Below are 14,197 nucleotides of genomic sequence, written 5' to 3'. Positions count from 1 at the left end.
ACCGTGCCAAGGACACTCTGTACCTTAACACACAAAAGTGAAAAGAAGAAATCTCCAGTTCACAGAGATCTGCAAATGTTTACAAGCCACAGCAAGAAAAACAAGCCAGAAAAAGGACAGGTGCCCATCCATCCTCCAGGCTTTCTTCAGGAAACACACCAGATCCCAAGGGCAAAGACAGCAGCCTCCTGTTGATGAGGTTCTCAATCTTACACCTGGGTTCTACAGCTCCAGCACCAGACATGCCTTCTGCCAGGCTAAGGACTACTGTGACAAATGGAAACATGGACAAACTTCCCCACAGATTTGATTTTGCAGTCTCCAGCAAGGAAAGATGGGCTTGTATAGAATAACCAGATGGAGTTTAAGAGGAACCAAATGTCAAACTTATAACTCTGAGGGAGAGTTAACATGAAAGAAATTAGCAGATACAAGAAAAAGCTAGAGACAGAGAAACATCCCTTTCTCACCACACTGCTGTGTATCAACTGAGGAATGGTAACTAGCTGCAGCCAAAATTGGCCAGGTCCTAAAGGGTCCCATCACCCTTGAAGCCTAAAGCCCCAAAACACACCAGACAACAAACCCCCCCACCCACCCTGGTAAAGTGGAGCCCCTCTTGGCTTTGCTTACAGAAAACAACCTGCTATAACAGGATCAAAAGTAACTGCATCAAGAATCATCTGGGAGCTTACAAAATAGAAGGGAATCTCACTTACATGGCAAAATAAATCTCTCCCAACAGACTTCACTTAATGTCTGTATGGTCCTAAAACCATAAACATCAACAATGTGGTTTGGTGCAGTGGAGGGTGTTTGCCTGAGGAGCAGATAAGACAAAGATACAGCTGAGCACAGGTAAGCCCTCATTCCCAGTTTGAATCAAGAATACACACGGGCTGGAGGGCATGTTCCCAATCTCCCTCTGGGAGGGAGAGAATTTACGTCCAGCCAGGTGGCTGCCCCAGAAGAGGCAAATACTGCCTGCGCTGCTACATACAAGGTTTTCACACAGGCTCATTCACTTGAGCCCTGGTACTCCAGGGAGTCTCTGCAACTGAGTAAAGCCCCTTCCAAGAGTCCAGCAAAGAGACTTTGCTCAGTTGGTCTCGCCCACTGGCTCCTGGCACAAAAGCACAAAGGGCTGATGAGCTCACCAATGACTACTGGTATCTCTGCCATGGGGAACCAATTTCCATTTCTTCAGATCAGAGAAATGAAACCAGTGCTCGCTTACATTGTCCCTGCCACACAGCCTTCGGAACACCTGCTAGAGACATGGGCATCCTAAAGCACAGGGCTCTGCTCCTGGCTCTTCTCCATCCCCACTGCTTGGCTTTAGTAAAAGCATTTTACTAGATTTCCCCCGTGTTATTTTGCCAGGTCAACAATCACTGCAGTTGCTATGGGACACTGCCTCATCCTCAACGAGGGAGGTGCCAGCCTCCCAAGTATAAGAAACATTCAATTAAACAAGTGAGAAACAGGACTGATGAGACACTGAAAGGCAGTTTTGAGCCATGGAACAACATGAGGAAGAAGGAAGGAATGAGTCAAACAGACCTCCAAATTAACATCTAATTCCTCTCACAAGTTCTTCTTCAACTTCTATTTTAGAGATATTACAGGGACAATTTATGTTAGTAAAACAAGCTTTAATGCCTGCTTTCTCCTCAAGAAGAGTTAGAGATTTAATTCAGTGTTTAAGTATCCGTGAGATATGACTACCCAGACTAGATATGGGGTCCTTCAACAGCTAAACTTCCAGCCAGAACAGTCTCTGGAAACACTTTCTAAAGTCTCTTTCCATTGTTACTATTATTTTCCTTTTTAATTTTCATAGCAGCTCTGCCTTCAAACACCTTTTCCCATTTCCTTGCAAATGGTTACAATTCAAACCCATGGTTCATAACCTGTCCTGCTTGACAGAGGAGCTGTCTGGCTGAGTCCTGAAAGCAGAACAGGCCAGTGGGACACTGCACCCCAAGGTCCTCGTTTCCCAGGCTTGCTCTATGCTGAAAACAGCAAAATTCATGGTTTTGTAGGAAGGCTGCACATTTAGTCAGACACATCAGCTTCTGCACGGGCCCAGAGCCCACTTAACCATCAGTGGTCTCACAGATTTGAGAAGCAGAGGGTCACTCCAGGCAGCAGAGCCCACAATGTGTTACCAATATAAATGTCATTTCTGTTGAATGCTTGCCTTACACAAACACAGGCAAACATGGGGACTGGCAACAATCAGGGTGCAACTGGTGGGAGTCATTAAGCAGAGAACATAGAAACTGAGCCTCTGGTCTGAGGAACAACTGCTGAACTTGGTTTCCAGAAGCATGGGTTTCAGTTGGATTACCTAGACCTTGAGAGGAAAGCACTATGCTTACACACAACAGTGAGGACGTGAGCGATGGGCAGGAGGAGGTGCATTTGTGGTCCTCTTGCTGTTTTAAATCCTCTTCCTCATGCTTCTGCAATTCCAAGAACAAATATGCGTGTTTTCAGCCTAGTTCACATGGCAAGATTATGTTTAGCTACTCTCTACAGGTCCTGCAAAAAAGTTATAACTGTGGCCAAATCTGACCAGAAGTACAGAGGCGACAAGGGCACTGGCTTAGGCTTGGGAATCCCCACTTGGAAGTGGGGTGCAGAAGAGGACTCATTACAGAGGCAGCTGCAGTGGGGCTGGCTCCAGCACTGTGAAGGGGTACCAAGAAACAGGCCAAACCCACAGAGCAAGCTGGGCTCCTTGTACTCTCTTGTCTGCTCCATATTAGTTCTCCTGCAGCAGTCAATCTGCATCAAGCCTCCTCTTCTAGACTTCCCCTTGCTCTTCGCAGGGCAAAGCTGAGATGAGACTAAAGATGAGCACACAGGGGGCTTTCCCAAAGTAAAAAATAACAAATTAAAGCACGCACAAACCCAAACAACCAGCAAATCCCAATGCTTCAACATCACTCCAGATCAGTATGGTACACAGCACCAGTAATCCTATGGTGCGTGGACATGTGGACTGCATAGTCAACCAGAAACAACAGACGTCTGATGTTCTCTGATCCCAGGGAACTGAATGCAGCTGATGCTTACAGCCAACACTTCTACATCCACCCTGGCTCTGTTCTCAAAAGCTCTGGGCAAATACTGTTAGAAGAGCAAAACCAAAATCATCCTTTTTAATTCCATTCAAGATAAACATCCAAAAGACAGTGTTTGCAAAGAGACTAGAACACACTCGGTTCTACACAGCAGAGATTCTTGGAACAGTAACGTTCACCTGTTAACTTACTCATCCTGTGCGGGGAGATAGCATTTTACATACATCCAGAAAGGAATCAGCAAGAAAAACAGTGTAAAATGTTGGGAAACACCCATCAGAAAGAAGCAGTGACCTACAAAACAGTTGTGCTGCAAAGAGATCCCTTTGCAAAGGAGGTCAACTGTTCTGACAGCTCACAGCATGGAGCCCTGGCATTCCCCTGGCTCGCACTCTGCAGGAGCAGCGTTACTCAGCAGTGTTGACACCACAAAGCACAGCAGTCCAGAAAGACAAGAAGGAGCCTGAAGGATTAAAGACCTTCATTATGGGGCCTCGTCCAACCTGCATTAAGATACAGCAGTTTAGCTCCAACTGTAATTTATAGCCCATTTGCTGCTGAACCCCAGCTCCAAACACAGTCAGATTAAAAGCAGCACTATTTGTCACAGGCTGACAACCCTTGCAGACATAAGGGGAAGACAGTACAAGGGACACCTAGAACTGGAGAGGCACCTATAGCATAGCTAATTTTATCTGTAACACATGTACTGAGAGGGGAGAATGGGAGATGGATGCTCACCAGTGCCAACCATTCCTGCTTTGGCCATGGGGATTTAAATACGCGCCCTCCCCACTGGCATAACTCAGTTATTACATTGCTGTGATGAGAAGAGATGCCTTCGCACAGACCAGCTTCTCTGACGGTTCACAGCGAGTCCCCAGCACTGCATGGGTCCCCTCCACCAGGGTGGTAGAGCTGGCAGCAGCTGCCATAAACAGCACATCTGGTAATGGTTGTTCCATTCCCTTCTCAAAAGGCCCAGAAAGGGCAACTGCCATCGCCCCAAGATACCTCATTAGCTGAGGAGAAGCTGTCGGTGTTGGGAGACCTCACTCAACACTCACCTCTGCTCAGCCACAGAGAACTACATTAGCCAGATTTGCAAACACAAGGAACAATGCCTTACAGTCAGGCTGGAAAATGCATTTGGAGCACATGAGACATTTCAGGCTTCTCCTCCTCTAAAAATCCCACATTAACCCTTCTGAGTACAAGCAGACAGGAGCTGTTTCACCTCTGTGGATTGACATCAAACTTGCATTTTAGCATGGAGCAAGGCAGTAATGCAGGATAACCCTTCAAGAGCAGATCTTTGAATCATCCCATCAGGCATCTTTTAAAGTAAGAGTTAGAACTATGTAAGAGCTTGCAGTAGCTCTTGCAGCACCAAATCCTCTCCTTGTGGGATTCCAAGTGGTTCCTAGTTCGGACAATCTGGCCAAAGTGGTGGTCTCTTCACCCCGCACATGAGGGATGGGCTAGAGATGAGCGACACAAAGAAAGAATTTGAGTGTTTACTGTCTCCTCCATGAAATTAAATCAGTAAAGAGGTAAGGCCTAAGCAAACAATGGGGATCCTTCAGCAACACGGAGGTAATGGTGTGATATTTTTTGCCACAAGCTGGTCTGGATGCAGACATTTGGTGGGGGGAAGTGGACAGGTTTGCGTAAAAGAAGTTCATTGGGCTACTAATGTACAGACAGCAGCTCTTCCTGAGAAGTCTCACAGACCAAAATATGTGCTGTTCTCATGGTCCCCCCTACGTGCCCATTTCTGGTGCCTGCAGGAGATAGGATACCAGGGGAAACAGACTATGGGTCTACGACAGGATGGATGCTCTCAAGCCCCATTCATGCAAGCAGGCCGTGCAGCACATGCATTGACTTGCAATGTCACAACAAGGGAATGACCGCAAAACACAAAGGTGTTCTTACAGATCCAACTCGCCACAGCTACTGAGCCAGTGCCCAAGCACCACAAAAATCAGCACCCCCATGTACCATTTCAGGAACATGAAAGGAAAAGTTGCATTGCAGAATACCACTGAGGGGTTTCCCAAGAGTGACCTGTTTTGTCCAAGCCGGGATAAAGGGTTTCTATGAACAAAAATGTATACACAGAAGCTGCTGATTTTTTAAGCCTCTAGATTATTTCACCAAATAGCACTGTTCTCCCCTGTTAAAGGGCCTTTGGCCAAAGAACTTTTATTTCTTTGGAATAACCAAGTCCTAGGAATAGAAATGAAAAAAGGAACCCCCACACAAACCAGTCTGGGTGCAGACAACCGGCTGGAACAACCACTTGGCTTGTGTGTAGCAACTGGGTGACAGGATATGGAAGGGTTATTTTGTATTTTCCCAGCTTACATCCAGACACACTCTCAGCACACTGGAGGATGGATCTAGATGCCTGTCTGGCACCTTTCGGCAGGATGGGAAATTCCCTCTTCAACCAAAGAAAAGTTTCTTCTCATCTTACGCCCATATAGAGCTTGGCAGATTATGGCCTCTGATGCCAAGAAGGACATCAGTTAGAAAATAGCCTGCACCATGGAAACAATGTGGGCCCATTAGGAAGGAGTAAAATAAGGCAGATTTCTGGACAAAATGAGTGCGAGGGAATGGGATCTGTATGCCATCAGCAACTTGGATTCTGTGATCAGCTTGCAATCAGTGGCTGAAAACCAGGGATGTAACCTAGTCAACCAATCAGCTAACCAAGACCAGTCAATACTGTGTTCCCTAGAAGTGTCAGAAACCAAGGTCTGCCTACTCTCATTGTGGACATTAATGAATATTAAGGTATTTGGGAGTACTTCATGCAGGAATCTCCTGCCCTTTCAGAAACCTAAACTCAGATAAGGACCTGCCTTGCAGTCAGGCAACAAGCCTCAGGTCAACCCATCCCTGAAATGGTACACATAAAGACCTCCTTAGGCTACCTAGGCTTAGGCACTAGTTGCCTCTTTTCCTCAGAAGGTACTTCTAGTCCTGAACTCTTAGGTCTTCTCATACGGGCTGATGCTGGAACAAGGGCCAAGAGGTGATCCCAGGCAAAGCTGTAAAGGGCTTTCCTGAGGTGAGTTCACTGGGTACAACGACCAACCTACCCATGTTGTCATGCCAGTCCCACACAAGGCAGCTCATCTGAGGAAGCCAATCCATAGCCTCATAGACTACCATGCCTGAGGGACACCTCCCCAGGTTCCACCACATCTCGCTGACAGCACTCATTTAGAAGGTGCGTGCCAGTGGGGCACAAGCACTGACTTCTGTTCTCAGCACCACAGCTCAAACCTTGGCAAGCTGAAAGGGCTCTGCAGCAGGACTTCATCTCTACAGTGAGCCTGGATGGTGAGCCAAGAGTGCTGGGGGAGGAGAGGGCTGAAAACAGACTGCCTACACCAGCTGCTTGCAAGGCTGATAGTCACTCACATAACCTTACTCAGGCTCTTAGCTCCTGCCATGCTAACCCGCAACAGCTAAGGAAGACCCAGGATCTGGATTACTGTAGGTGCAGCTATGTGACAGCTTTGACGTAAACCTTCCAAGCAAGATACTTTCCCACAAGCAGGCCCACGAGGAAGCTTTCCTAAGTGTCCACAGTATTTCACACTCCATAAAGGCTAGACTATGGAGGCAACCAGATGAGCTCTTCACATGATGTATTTTGTTGTAGCATTCCCGTTCTGCTAGGGGTGTCTCAGAGAGAACAGCAGACATTCACCTGGCCAAGGACTTGGTGTGCTGCAGTAATTTAAGGAGGAGGAAGAGAGACTTCTTACCATGCAAGATCCACTCCCACTGCCTCAGCCAGCTCCTGAGATGCTCCAGCCTCAAAACGCCTGTCCTACAACAACTGAACGATTCATAATGCTGTATATACTGAGGTACATGTGGAGGCCAGGTCAATGTTCAAACAGACCAGTCCATGGCAGGGATAATGAGTCTGAAAAGCAAGAACACAGCAAGAGAGGGGAGAAATGCCCAGGCTCACCCAGTTGGTCCGGAAGAAGCCTTTTTTGAACTGTGCTTCATCTGTGTGCCATGTTCCCACAGCTTGAGCAGGCCTGTGTCCAGAGTAGGATGGAGACAGCTCTGCAAGGTCACACTGGGCCATATGTCCTTTACATTGACTTTTAGGCCTGGGTCAGAGCAGAGTTTGCACCACGCAGGGAATCCTTTCTGTGCAGATAAAGGTCAGAACTAATTGGCTTTTCTCTAAATCCTTGCCTGGGTGGTTCATGCTGAGTAGTTGTGGGTGGTACTGGTGCCTATTCAAAAACAGCTTAGCTGGCTTACTCTGCTGGTCAACGATGGCAAGAGGACAAACAGGCTCTGCCCACGGCCACGTACAACAGTTACTGCAGAGAAAACAGCCCTGAGTGCACACATACCTGTGATGCTGGTTGCTAGGAAGAGTTGGGTCACCAGGCAACCCGAGTCCCACTGAACAGGAGAACAGGGGCTACAGAAATGCATGGGGGTAGGAGAGGTTGACACTGCCTACACTGTGGGTGGTAGTGTATTTCTCACTGAAAAGGGAATACAGCCCCCGATTCCCATACTGAGGCATCCCAACAACACTTTTGTAGCCCCAGCATGCTTGAGAAACAGCCAAAGGAGCTGGCCAGACTGGCCCTGCCACCCACCGCTCCTCAGAGATGTCCTCAGAGGATGCAAGCCTTGCCTTTTAGTTTAAAAAAGGTGAACTCACTGTTCTGCAAGACATAATTAAAGTAAGTTATGACCTGGGTCTGCTTTCTATTTTCACTTAAGCTATAAGCTGTTTTCCTGATGAGGAAAACTTCTAGCATCCCAAATAGTGCAACATAAATTCAGGAATTATAAGACAGTGCATGACAGCAGGAAATTAAGCGCAAAGTCCAGCAAAGCGGAATGGATTTATCTGTTTAACTTCATGCAAAAGTTCAATACACAGTATTACCTCTTCAGAATTCATTTTGCATTCAAGTAAAAATCAAGAATTTAGAAATAGAAGAAAAACTAATGACATTTCCTCATTACACTGGTGAGTAGGTTTTTTCTTCTTTTAATTTAGCCCATACTTTCCTATCAGTCAGAGAGAAGGCAGCTGAGAGGATGTCCACTGACCTATCCCAGCATCAGTGAACTGCCTGTTATGCTGTATCTGCAATATCTGCAATTTGTCTAAAGTCCAGCTCTCTGGAATTAAGTCATTACAGGAGGTTATCAGCACTGGATGTCAGCACAGGAAAGATGACAACCCCTAAGGATTAAGACATTAGAAGCCAAGTAGAAAGATTTGCCAACTTATTATTTTACAATGCCTCAGGCATTAATCTCAAAAACTCAAGGTTTCTGAGTGGCTGGGATTGCCTTTCCTATCCTTTCCCTTGGCTAAGGGTCTATCACAGCATTTCTAACTCATTAACATAATTCTAGTTCAAAATACCACAAGCCTAACTTTAGGCATATTCACAGATACTCCAATAGCCAAAACTGTACTTACACACGTTTATGCAAGTGCTTGTGTCCCTCCTGAGCAAAGCAAGACAAACCAGAAGGCTCTAACGTTACCGGGTGCTAACAGGAGGAAAAGCAAAGCTGGAGGAATGAACCTGTTTGGTGAGATGTGCTGAAAAACCCGTGAAGGAGACAAAACCTTCATACACCACAGGAGACAGACAAAGGTACATTTTCACTGCGCCAGCCTGTCTTCAGCAAGCCTGAAGAGCAGAGGCTGGCTGAGCACGTGACAAGCAATCAGCCCAAAGAAAGAAGGAAATTAATCTGTCCTCATTCATACGAAGCATGAGCCCTTACACAGATCTTTGAAAGCACACCCACTGTGCACCAAGAATAATGACTCTACTTCACTCTTCCTTTGGTCTGAGGAGGAAAAAAACTTGAATCACACGCTCCTGGCTCTGCAGAATAACCAGCTGCCACCAGGACAGTGACTCAAGTCACTGCCTGCAAAAGCCTGATGTTCACTTTCCACAGCCAAGCAAACCCTTTCATATAGGAAGGATCAGGATGATTCCCAGGCTGGCCAGACTGGAGTCTTGCAGCTGATTCCAGATACAGGTGCCAGTAGAGAATAACCAACATGACTTGCTGGTCCCCAGTGCTGTGCACGCACACATGCGCGCAGAGCTTTGTTAACGCCTCATCCACAATCCCCTGGTGCAACAGACACCCATGTTCCATGTCACCCACAGTTCCCATGTCACCAGAACAGACTCACCTATGACTTCATTTCATTGATGAACATTAACGAAATGACAAACATGTCTGTCTCACCTCTGCCCAGGACAAAAAGCAACATGCTAAGCACATAAGCAATTTAACAGCTTTTCTGGATTAGAACATCAATTGTATCACCTCCAAAGCTGTCTGTGTCGACAGCAAAGTTGGAATGGAATTGCCACCCTTAAAGTGCTCAGTTTTCTTCAGCTGCATGTTCCAGCCAGCTACTTTTTTAACACCCCACAATCCAAGTACTTCATTCTGATAACACCTAGGGCCACAAATTAAGGGCTTAGTTTGACTGGCAATGCACAGACTTGTTCCAACGAGATGCTCCCTGCCCCAAGGAGCCTGCTTGCAAGCAAAGCTTAGAAAATAGACGCCTACACTTTAGCTACTACACAAATGTGCAAGGGCACAAGAGCTGAAGAGGGATTTGGAAGAAACGCATTTGTATGAGAAAACCCTAACCCAAGGTGCAGGGATGAACAAGACATTTCATTAGTAGAAAGCTTACTGTGTCAGAGGAGAATACTCCTTAAGGACTCGGTACTCAACAGCAATGCACCCCGAGCAAGTTCACTGACTACATCAAGCTGTGTGTTGCGGTCAACACACAGCCATCCAGAGGGACCTGGACAGGCCTGGCAGGAGAGGAGGGCCAGTGCAAACCAAACGAAGTTCAACAAGGCCAAGTACAAGATCCTGCATCTTGGCTGGGACAATCCCAAGCACAAATACAGGCTGGGAGGAGAATGGATTGAGCAGCCCTGGGGAGAAGGACTTGGAGGTGCTGGTTGGCAAGAAGCTCAAAATGACCTGGCAGTGTGTGCTCACAGCCCAGAAACCAACCGTATCCTGGGCTGCATCAAAAGCAGCGTGACCAGCAGGTCAAGGGAGGTGATTCTCCCCCTGTACTTCACTCTCCTGAGACCTCACCTACAGTACTGTGTTAAGCTCTGGGGGCAACAAGACAAGAGGGATGTGGACCTGCTCGAGCAAGTCCAGAGGAGGCCACAAAAGATCAGAAGGATGGAGCACCTCTCCTATGGAAACAGGCTGAGAGAGTTGGGCTTGTTCAGCCTGGAGAAGAGGAGGCTCTGAGGAGACCTTAGAGCAGCTTCCAGGGGCTAAAGGGACCTACAAGATATTTTGAAAGGGACTTTTTACAGGGCCTGTAGGGATAAGACAAGGGGCAATGGCTTTAAACTGACAGAGGGGAGATTTAGGTATTAGGAAGTTCTTTCCTGTGAGGGTGGAAAGACACTGGCACAGGTTGCCACAAGAAGCTGTGGCTGCTCCAACTCTGGCAGTTCTGAAGGCCACGCTGGACAGCAACCTGGTCTAGTGGAAAGTGTCACTGCCCATGGTAGGGGGCTGGAACTAGATGAGCTCTAAGGTCCCTTCCAACCCAAACTGTTCTATAACAATTCATGCTTTAGCCACAGCAGCTGAAGGACTCTAAGCCACTTGGCTGGACTATGAACCGTAACAGCTCAGGAACAGACATGCTGCCACTTACCCACCTCTGCTACAGTGGTGCAAGTGCCCAGTGGGCAGGCAGCAAGGTCAGCAGGACCTGACTTCCAAGGGTTCAGATTTGAACCCTAACTACCACAGTTCACAGCCCAGCCACCCCTACCACAAACTGCCGGCAGCACTAACCCAACAGCAGGTGAAACATCAGTCTGTCAATCCCTCCCTTCCCCTTATGGTGACTTCTGGTGAAAGGGCAATAAAAGAGACACTAACCTCAGCAACACCAATCATCAGGCCTCTTGAGTCAAAGCCCTCTGAGCATTGTTAGCTGTCAACTGCCTAAAGGCCGACTTTAATAGGGAACGAAAAGAAAAGTTCATTGTATCAACACCCAAACCTTGTGTATTTCCTCGTTTCACTTACAGGAGGCAACGCAGCCTCTCAGCTCCTCCAAGGAGGGGAAGACTAGGAAGACCGGTCACAGCAACATTAAACCTGTTCAGCACACATGGTACCAAAGTGAAGCCCTTAGAGTGGGCAGAGATTTCATCCTGAAAAGATTTCCAAAGCTTGGCTGACAATCCAAGGCTGGTCAAATCTCCTAAGCTTACAAGAATGAGTTGACATTTTATCCAAGGACAGTCTCCTGGGACTTTGCCTCATGGTAATACTGTTGCAAGCTGGAAACAAAACAGCAGCTTGCTTTTCCTTGAATTCGGGAACTTCCAACAAAGGTCATAAAGTAGAAAAGCAAATGTGTAATGAAGGAGAAGAGCAGCTAAGCACACTGTTCTTGAAGCTCTTGGTTTGGGTGGTGGATGCAGAGCAGTTTTTATTCTACCCAAACTAGATGCTCATTCTCCACTTACACTACTATAGACCTGATTTTATGCTCACACCTAACTTTTCACTAGGTTTCAAGACAACAAACTGAGCCTTTTAAATAATGCACGTAACACGTGCCAGCAAGTACATAAACCTGTAGAAACACAGACCGGCATGAGGAAGTTGAGAAGGCAGAAGTGGGGTCCATGCTATCTGAGGGCAATAGAGGGAGAAGGTACAGGACACCTGGCCTTGTCAGAAGGCCCATGCAGCGAGCCATGGGAAGCTCCCACAGCACTTGCTGCTTGTGACACCTACCCACTGCCCACACCTGCAAGGAGATCTGGCCCAGTGCCTAAGATAGAGCACTGCACGGTGTTAATGTAAAGTGATTATAGATGCTGACACAAGGCTCCACCAAGACCAAGCAGCTGCACAAGATCCCCAAAGGCCCACAAACCATACATAAACCCAGAGTCTGAAAGTCTGGCTTTCTGCCCATACACATGTATACCAGCCATTGTACCACTCCCCAGAGCAGGTCGCAATGATACCTCTGATGCTCTGTGCATCAGCCTTGCAAGAACCAGTGCAAGATTAAACCTCTGTTCTCTATTGAGCCAGCAAAAATGCAGACAACCTGTTTGCAGCACAAACCCCTGGCACCAGTATGGACAAAATGGCTGCAGATACCCACTCCTGCAGGTCTTCCTGCATGCCTCCAAGCATCCTTAGGGCTGTATACACCCCCAGAGCTCTTTCCAAAGATTCTTCTGGTTTCTCAGCCTAAGGTTCCAAGAGACAAACAAGGCCGTGAATCACAGTGTTCAAGAGAAATCCCCCCCAGTCTCTGCAGAGATTCACTGCACTGAATAGGTCCACTACAGCCTAAAGCGCAGGCTTTATTTCCAAAAATAAAGTCTAATCCTGCCTCCTCCAAGAACCATAGAACGTGCACTCCCCAACGGAAGAAGTTCACAGTCACAGCAAACTTTGAGGAAGCATCAGCACTGTTTCTAACCAAGTTTCCATCAGCCAGTCCAGTGAATGTGCAGAAGTGCAGCCACACAGCAATCCGCCCTGTGCAACACATACAAAAGACCACTAGAGCCTGGTATAGGAATCCCCAGCCCCCAACTCACGCAACAAGGGCTGCTACTTTCCCCAGATCCCTTCTTTGATTTGTGGCCAGACACTGCACTTCCCACAGTACTGATGCCAATCCAGAGCAGCTCTGCTGATTACAGGGGGTATCCCCGAGTTCACAACACTTCTGCCAAGTCAGGATCTGGTATTTTTTTGTAACTCACTCCCCAGGACTCCATTTTATCCCATTGCATATGGCTCAAAAATTCCTCCTTGCATTTGGTAGGAAAGGCTTAGATATTCCTTATCCTGAATTTGTGATCCTCATTTTTCTTTTGAGCACTAAGAAAGGATGTAAGCAGAGTGCAGAAAGCCAGGGGTCAGTGCAGTGTGCCGGCCTGTAAACTCCAGCTCAGAATCTGTCCTTTAGGGCCAGAAGAGAGAAATGCAAATAATGAGCCAAAAGGCATTTTAGGCAAACCATGTTTGTATAGTACCTGGCACAGTGGGGTTGTAGCCTGGCAAGGGCTGGGAGGCTGCACACATACAGAGGTAACTAGACAGACAGGCAAAAAGTTAAACATGAACCCTGTTAAAAGCAAATACTTCTAAAGGACAAATACATCTACCTTTATCAACCTTTCTGTATTACCTATCGGATTGTGCAGAATAACCCTCAGAGCAAAGAAACAGGACTTCGGTAAGAGGAACACAGCCTAGGCCAGCTCAATAGCACACTGGCTGAGAGGAAACTGACCTGGCATAATAAACACTGCAAGTTACTAGCTTCCCAAAGCCCCGTTATTAGTTACACGAGGGGTACGAAAAACCAACAGTGACAAAACAGGCTGCTCTTACCTTTAGCTGGAAAGGCTGAATTTCGTTCAAACTCTGGTTCCTGAGCTTTTTGGTGAGGATTTTCAGCATGGTACAAATCCGAGGAGCCAAGAAAGGGTTAAGTACACACGCACGCCTCTTACATCTGCCGAGCCGCCGCCGCTGCTGCGCTCGGAGGAGCTCCGCAGAGCTCGCATCCAGCACCCCAGGTACGCGGCGGCGAGGTGAGGCTCGGGACAGCCCGCTCCAGCTGTGCCCCTCTCTCTTCCGCCCCGCACTCCGTCCTACAGCCCTCGGCGGCGGCAGGGAGAGGGAACCCCTTTTCAAAGCCTACAGATAGACACCAAACTTCCTCCGCGTTCAGCCCCCTCCCCGGCTGAGGAGGGAGGTTCAGCTGGCAGCGTGCAGAAGGGGACAGGCGGCATGGGGCGGCAGCGCTCACTGCGGGCCGAGGCCCCGGGCTCCGCTCGCCCCCGGCGGGTCCCGCACCGCCCCGCACCGCATCGCGCTCCGCTTGAAGCCCCGGGCGCCGCGCGGCCCCGCGCCCGCACCGCGACGCGCAACTTGTAACGAACGGCGCGGCACCCATTGGCGGCACGGGCCGGGACGGGCGGGGCCTCCGCTTAAAGGGACCCCGCCGG

The 14,197-nt window shown here is 48.1% G+C and overlaps 1 protein-coding gene across 3 annotated transcripts in view; it reads right to left on the bottom strand.

Moving 5' to 3' along the window:
• Positions 1-13,928, bottom strand: part of LOC130592598 (uncharacterized) — a 54,254-nt gene extending 40,326 nt beyond the window's left edge. For all 3 annotated transcript variants that reach the window (XM_057397029.1, XM_057397030.1, XM_057397031.1), the window contains exon 1: positions 13,578-13,928. In XM_057397029.1, the coding sequence (XP_057253012.1) occupies positions 13,578-13,646 (69 nt within the window). In that variant the 5' untranslated portion in view covers positions 13,647-13,928. The remainder of the gene's footprint in view (positions 1-13,577) is intronic.
• Between the last annotated feature and the right edge of the window lie 269 nt (positions 13,929-14,197).

This window comes from Pezoporus wallicus, unplaced genomic scaffold, assembly GCF_028554395.1.
Source record: "Pezoporus wallicus isolate ANWC-B61680 ecotype Strahan unplaced genomic scaffold, APGP_CSIRO_Pwel_v1 contig_14703, whole genome shotgun sequence".
Lineage (NCBI taxonomy): Eukaryota > Metazoa > Chordata > Aves > Psittaciformes > Psittacidae > Pezoporus > Pezoporus wallicus.
The sequence above is the reverse complement of the archived record's forward strand: the minus strand, read 5'-3'. Positions and strand labels throughout refer to the sequence as shown.